Source organism: Euprymna scolopes, chromosome 5 (assembly GCF_053919585.1).
Source record: "Euprymna scolopes isolate OS-2025 chromosome 5, ASM5391958v1, whole genome shotgun sequence".
Taxonomy (NCBI): domain Eukaryota; kingdom Metazoa; phylum Mollusca; class Cephalopoda; order Sepiida; family Sepiolidae; genus Euprymna; species Euprymna scolopes.
In genome coordinates, this window is record NC_136486.1 from 92,853,649 (window position 1) to 92,861,639 (window position 7,991).

The following is a 7,991-nucleotide window of genomic DNA, read 5'->3' on the forward strand; positions in this document are numbered from 1 at the left end:
GTGGTAGTTGAACATCCGTTCTTAAGAACTCTTTATTGCCATTTGCTTTAATCGAGAGCATTGATGATAGAAGCTTCGGAAGAGCCTATGTACACTATCATTAATAAACACCAACTGTTTAGTTGATCTACTGACTCTTTTAAATACAATATACCCCCTCCCTTAACACACAATGTTTCTGAATTAATTGCAGCCTTGAGTATCAGTCATTCCTATCACAAAATAATAAGCAGGATTAGAATGATATCTGAACTAGATATCTCTGAATAAAAAAAAATGGTCCATAAACAGATACAAACGTCGTAAAGAATAGTCATAGTACATATCTTATTTACGACACGTGTTGTGGGGTCGGTCGTCCGGGTTCAATCTATCCAACAATTTGAAACCGCGACACACGTAATACACACTTAAAAAAAATACCATTTCGGATTTAAAATAAGATATATATGTGTATTTAGCAACGAAAATCCTATTTCAAACGGAAGTGTGACAAGTAGATAGACGAAACAACCAATGAACAGAATCTTTTGTAAAGATACCGCTGTAATAGAATATCCAACAATCCTTATTTAGTATGTCGATTTACCAATACAGAAAACTATATATGTTGAGCACCGCGTTTACTGACATCTTCCTTTAGAGATTAATCGATACCTTCTTTCAGTTTAAAAAAACAAAACCAAAAAAAAACAATGAATACCCTTTGTAAGGGTAAGGGGCGTATAATTGTGAGGCAAGGGTTGCGCAATAATCAACCACACTTCTGAATCAACACTGCTTGAGATCAGTGGCAAGGAGAAGTGCTATACAACAAGAAACAATACCGAGATAAGCAGAGAGCACATACAGCACCTAAAATTCCCGAATGGTCACTAATTTTAGTACTGACGAGGCTTGCTTAACTTCGGTGATCTGACGAGAACCAGTGTGTCATAGTAATTATGCTGTATTAACACACTTAGAGATTAGTAAGATACTAATCTCTGTCTATCCATCATTATATTCTCAAGTGCAATTAACCATCCATATATCGTGTTGGTTATTCTTTCTACTCGAAAACTTTTGTATATTATAAGCTTTTTCAAATGTACAACAGTGAATACGAATGGCTCATATTGAAAGATTTCAAAAAAGAAATTACAAAAAAATGTATTAAAAAAATACTGTTTAAGTTAAACAATAATGAGACCGAGATTCGAATTGATATACTGTAGAACCCCGGGATACAGCATTAAAAATTAGTAACAAAATACAGTACAGTATATAATACACATGTATATAATCAAATAACAGTATAAATAACACTGTAAGATGGGGAAAATACCGTAGCTAGCGGGCTGGAAAAACATCTTCCTCCACATCGTAACCTGAAAAAACCCGTATTCTAAGGCCACCATATCCCAGGGTTCTACTGTACTGTAAAATACTGTTACACAATTGATGGCTCTATGTCGGATCGCACATAAGCTAGTGTTATTCTTGACAAGATCAAACTAAGTACAGATTAAAGTGACATGAAGTTTAATAAATAAATATGTTCCTGCAAAAGAGGCAAAAAGAGATTTTAGGTAAAGTTCGGTCAGGTCAAATAGGTCAAAGTAGAGTAAAACAAACAGACGTCAATGAGATGATGCATGAGGTTGAAAAGAAACTAAGGTCAGAGTCTGTTTATAGGAGTCACATGGGATACATCATCAATAAAGCTGTAATAACGAAAAGGAAGACTTTGATAATGACCAGGAGCAAAATTTCCCCCTCTGAGATCGTTGTTCGCTGTGTCCATCCAATATTTCTCAATAAGTCTCTTTCTCCCCCAACTCTCTCTCTCTCTCTCATAATTGGATTTTTGGAAATCACATGAAAAAGTGATCAAGTACTAAGTAAAAGAATTTAAGAAAAAGAAACATTACGAAGGCAAAATGTACCATTTCGAAGAGAATTATTGTTGGGAACAGAAAAGATGAAAGGCGACAGACATACGTATTGACCAATTGACTCAACGAATTATAGAAATAGATCTAACAATTAACACATTTATTTTCAAATAGTCCATATTCAAGTCGGTGCACAGCAATTAAAAATATATTTTAACAAAATTCAAATCATTTAAGTCTGGTAGTAATTATGAAGAGTAGTGGTTACGTGCAAGGGCGATGGTTGAACTGAAAAATCTCCAAAGCGATTTTATATTGTGTAGAGGTATATAGCGGGTTTATATAAACGAAAACCAAAACATGCACGGATGTTATCCGGTCATCTCTATAATATTGTATATATGTACACGTCTATTTTCGTCTATAGTGTTCATGATCGTCTATGTAATGGTCGTTACTGGTGTGTGTTTACGTTTTTAACACATATAATAAACACATACACACACACACACACGTTTTCCCTTTCTCTTTTGCAAGTGTCTGTTGTAACAGGCGATGCTATAGAGGTCAAAACTATGGCGCCTTGGATGGACGTATTTTGAGTTTTTTGAGATTTTCCGTCTCATCTTTTTCTTTCCCGGTATAAATTTTGGCTCGCCAAGCATTCTGATCCTGGGATAGTGCTGACCATTGTTCACATTCAACACCAAAATCCCTGAGATCTCACTTTAGGATATCCTTGAATCTGAGACGCAGATGACCAACAGGCCGAGTACCCTCTTTCAATACATTATGAGGTAGGCATTCACATGACATTCAATTTAGATGGCCTGCCCACCAAAGTCTCATAAATTTAAGTCTCAAGGAAAGTGCACCCGAACCTGTCCATCTGAAAATCATTTGTTTGTCATTTGTCCTCTCATGACACGCCAACAATTGCTAGAAGACATCTTGTATTGAAGGTACTAACTCTGGACTCTTGGAGATGATATGTAGACTACATCTCAGCCCCATATAGAAGGACACTCAACGCACACGCGCTTCATACACACAGACTCTCGTCTCGACGATCATATGCTTGTTCTTTCAAACCCATTGTGTGAGCCTCCCAAATGTGGCAGAGGCTAGGCCAAGTCACGTGCTAAGTTTGGGGTCAAGAGTAATATTTTTGGCAATGGTCGCACCAAGGTATTTGAATTTATCCACATTATCCAGGGTTGTATTATCTATTGTAAAATTAACACTCTCTGATGATTGGGAGAGGATGACGGTTTTCTTAAGACTGATTGTTAGTCTGAAATTTCTACATGAGTTTGAGAGAGAATCTAAAAGTTTTTGAAGATCCTCAGCGGAAAATGTGCAAAGAGCAGCATCATCAGCATAGAGAAGTTCACGGACAACTAATTCCTGAACTCTTGACGGTTTTGTATCGTGAGAGAGTAAAGAAATCCCAATCGTCATGGGTGAAGATCGAAACCACCACAGATTTATTGACATTCTGATATGCTTGCTTGAAAACAAAGGAGAAGTACGTGCCAAAGAGGGTTGGGGTTAGCACGCAGCCCTGTTTGCTCCACAATGGATTGGAAACCGGTCAGACAAATTTCTCCCATACTGAACTCGCCCATGCATATTCTCGTGAAATGCTTTGATAAGTGACAGCAGGGTAGGGGGACAGCCTGCTTTATCATGGACGAGGAATAGAGCTCCTCCGTCGACCAGGTCAAATGCTTTTGTAAGGTCTATGAAAGCCATATGTAGTGCTTGTCGCTGTTCTCATGCCTTCTCCTGGAACTGTTTCACACAGAAGATCATGTCGTTAGTTGACCGACCGGCTATAAAACCATATTGCGATTCAGGATACACAGTTTCGGAAATTTTCTGTAGACATGATAAGGGCAGACGGACCATCAAATTTCCAGTTACACTGAGAAGTAGATGCTACGGTAATTGTTGCAATCCCCTCTTGAATCTTTATTTTTGAAAATTGTTGTAATTTTAGCATCTTTGAAATCTTGTGGAACATTTTTGTGGGTCCAGCAGTTGAGAATAATCCAATGGATGTGTTTGGTAAGAACCTCTGAGCTTGCTTTGAGGAACTCGGCGGATATTCTGTCCTCACCTCCAGCTTGATTATTGTGGAGAGCAAATATTACTTTGACTACCTCTTTGATGGTTGGTTTTTCATCTAATTCTTTTAGGGTTGAAAAAGGATTGATTGACTGAATGACCTGGTTAGACATGTTGCTGTCACCATTATACACGTAAGGATAATGCTCAATCTATTGATATAATTTCTCAGAATTATCCATGATTGTTGTACCGTCTTTACGCTGAAGGATACTGAGTGATTGCTTGGAGGGCCCTAATGTAGACTTTATTCTGGAGTACATTCCTCGAATGTCTCTTGCATCATGGGCTGTTTCAATTGCAGAGCAAAGAGAATCGCAATACTCCTTCACACATTTTCTAGTGACCCTTTGAGCTTCAACACAACATTTCCTATGGTATTCTTTACTTTTCCTAGTTGGTCTGATTTTATGGGAGAGAAGGGCATATCGTTTTTCTTCAAGAACTGGCTGAATGATCGAAAGTGAAACAGAAAACCAACCTGAGTTTCTCTTGACCTGTCTCCCAAAAAATCAACAGCACGGTATTGGATTGATTTCTTCATTGTAATCCAGTAGTGTTTTGGATCGGTCACCCTGTCTGTGGCTGTTTTCAACTTTTCAGACAAGGTCTCGCAGAATTCATCACATTCAGAGGGAATGTTGGTTTTGGACAGGTCAATCGTCAGCGATTTAACAACTCTTATGGTAGGGCTTTAGCTGAACCACTATTCGAGACACCACAATGCTGTGATCTGTGTCACAGTCTCCACTGTGGAATGTTCGCATATTAGGTACTTCACTCTTGTTATTTATTTTGGTTATGATGAAGTCAAGTTGATGCCAGCAGGATGATCTTGGATGACACCAGGACACCTTATGAAAAGGGTTACCTGGGACACCGTGTTTGTGATGATTAGATTGTTTCTGCAGCCGAGTTCAAAGAGGCATTGCCCATTTTCATTTATCCTTCCAACTCCAAACTTTCTGAGGCATTGTGACCAGCTTGTGTAATCAGCCCTGATTCAAGCATACATATCCCCAAGCAACACTGCATTCTTTGTCATAGCATGTTCTTAGCTTTTCCTGTAATTGCTCATAGAAGACATCTTTCACCGATGTGTCGGCATCAAGAGTTGGCATGTAGACAGACAGGACGAGAACACTATTCTGCTCTGTGTTGAGCCTCAGATAGGAGAGCCTGTTAGATGTTGCTGATGGTGTGTGAATGCTCTGAATTAAACTGTTCCTCACAATAAACCCAGTTCCATACATTCTTACTTCTCCTTCCTGTCTACCAAACCAGTAAAATGTATAATTTTCCTCTTTGATGATGTCACTTCTAGAGAGCCTCGTTGCTTTCAGTGCTGCAATATCAATAGCACGCTTGAGCAGTTCTCGATCAATCATGGAAGTTTTTTGAGCATCATCAAGGCCAGAATAATTATTAGTATTCTTTCCAGTGGTCATTGTCCGAACATTCCATGCAGCAAAGGTAAGCTTAAATTTCTTGGGTGAATAACAACACTGTGCCCTGCACACTCATGAAGGTAGCATGTGGTGAAGTGAGCACCTAATTGGTCAGGGGCTGGCTGACTTGAGTGGGTGGTAGTTTATACTGAGACTAAACAGTCTCTCCCATTGTTGATTGCAGTCTCTAGCACCTGGCTATATCATCTTAGCCATAACTTATAACCAATAACTACTGTAACTCTGTTTGCTTCAACAGTTACAACTGTGAGGCAGTTGGCTTTGCTTGGTAGACGCGATGTTGTTGGTCATAGTTTGGATCTCTGCCAGGACTGTTAAGCTTGCTTGGATAGTCCTTGCATTGACCGAGTGCTTCTCTCGCCTGAACTCTCCCTGTATGAGAGGAAAGGCTATGCCAATATGTCTGAGAGAGAGAACAGGTGCAGAGGCTGCCACAAAAGAAATCCATGATTATCTCAAGTGCCTTAATTGCGCCCCACTCCATTTGATGGTTGGTCGTTGACTGCCTAGGTAGCTCATTATCCCTTTAGTATTACACAGGAAGGACCACCCGCCCTTGAGAGGTCCAGCGCAGTGCCGGGTACCAGGCCGGCATTAGTGAAGAGAACAATACTGCTGGTACATCATGACACAGGTAATACCAGGTTAAATGGTACCAGTATCATGAGTGGGACGCTTGACTTGACATTTATATATATATATATATATATATATATATATATATATATATATATATATATATATATATATATACAGTGCTAGTTGGCCGTTGTCCCCAAAAAAGGGGTTTATCCGCTCTTTGGAAGGTCCTGTTTTTAATCCTAGCCACCATCCTCACCAAACAAGTCGGGTGGGGGAACCAGTTTAGACGCTGGTGACCCGACCATGAGACAGGTAGTACTGGGTTACATGGCCCCAGTGGTACATGACATGACCTGCCTAAACACAAATATTAGTAATAAATACAGACACACACACATTCACGCCCCCCCATATATATATATATATATATATATATATATATATATATATACGTACTTTCAACAACAATTTAACAAACAGAATGAATAACATCTTACAACCAGTTTCTCTGGGAATGAATAACCATTTCTTTGAGGGGTTATTCAGGCCAAAACAAAGGATGGGGAAACACACTTCTTCCGTCGGTTGGTCTTGATTAACTGTTCTGCAAAAACGGCAATGAGATTTTCTGCCGAAGGAGAATCGATACAGATTATAATTTTTTTTAATTTTTTTTTTTTATTACATTTTCACCCCAAACAAGGCACATTGCCACTTTGGTGTAGGGGGCTACTATCAGGGGAAACATCTACTGGGGTACTATGTAGGGATTAGGGCAGCAAGATGTTGGTTCACGTTGCACTTGAACTTCTGCATGTCAGTACAGTTGGGGAAGCAGTGACCTGGAATGGAATTCCAAAGTCTAGCAGTTCTGGGGAAGAAACTACTGGAGTAGAAAGATCTTTTACATTTACGGATCTCTACAGTGTGGGGGTGGGATTTTGCAGCTTGTCAGGTCTGTCGAGGGTGTTAACGTCGTGGGGGCACAAGTGCTTGCAGTTCTTCAGAGCATTCACCATTATAATACTTGTAGAACAGGCAGAGGGATGCAACGTTTCGACGATGGGACAGAGGCTGAAGTTTAGATGCCAGTTTAGGGCCTATCAGATTTGCGACTCTCTTTTGAACCCTGTCAAGGAGCGAGAGACTAGTAGCCGATGCACCGGCCCAAATATGACAGCAATACTCCATACCTGGGCGAATAGTGGCCTTATAGAGGTACAGGATACTTTCGGGTGTTAGAAGTTTTCTAGCACGGTAGAGAGAGCCCACCTTCCTTGCAACGGCCCTGGCAATGCCTTCGATATAATTGTTCCAACTCATGTTTCCTGTGAACGTTAGGCCAAGGAGCTTGAGAGACGTACTCTCAGATAAAGAGTCGTTGGCTATTGCTATAGGTGGTAGAGAAGGTTTCTTGTAATTATTGAATGAAACCAGTTTTGTCTTGGTGGCATTGAACGTTACCATCCATTTTTGTCCCCATTCCACTACTGATTGGAGGTCATCCTCTCGTGTTTCTGCCATTACTTTAGATATATGTTCGTTTGTTTTCCTGTCGTGCCTGCTATAGAGTGTGGTGTCATCAGCATATATACCCATCTCAGAGGCAATCTTGTCGGGGAGGTCATTTATGAATATCAGGAACAGCAGAGGTCCAAGGATAGATCCCTGGGGCACTCCCGCTTTTATATCATATTGTTTAGATGTACGACCGTCGAGGACAACCTGGATTTTTCTCTTATCTAAGAAGGATTTAATTATGTTAAGTATTCTACCAGTGATACCGTAAGATCTAATCTTCCTGAGGAGACCCTCATGCCATACCCTGTCAAAAGCCTTAGATATATCTAGAGCTACCGCTCTGCCCTCTTCCGCTTTGTCCAGTGAATGGTATATGCGTTCAGAGATTACAGTGAGGATGTCTGCCGTGAAA

General features: G+C 40.0%; 1 protein-coding gene across 1 annotated transcript; it reads right to left on the minus strand.

Annotated features, from left to right (window-relative positions):
- Positions 1-4,999: 4,999 nt before the first annotated feature.
- Positions 5,000-5,455, minus strand: LOC145276610 (uncharacterized). The gene has a single exon (XM_080127804.1). It carries the CDS (start codon positions 5,453-5,455, stop codon positions 5,000-5,002), a length of 456 nt encoding a protein of 151 aa, XP_079983930.1.
- Positions 5,456-7,991: the final 2,536 nt, after the last annotated feature.

What these genes read in the sequence shown, in the direction of transcription:
- LOC145276610 (XM_080127804.1), bottom strand. Translation starts at nt 5,455, where the DNA reads ATGACCACTGGAAAGAATACTAATAATTATTCTGGCCTTGATGATGCT.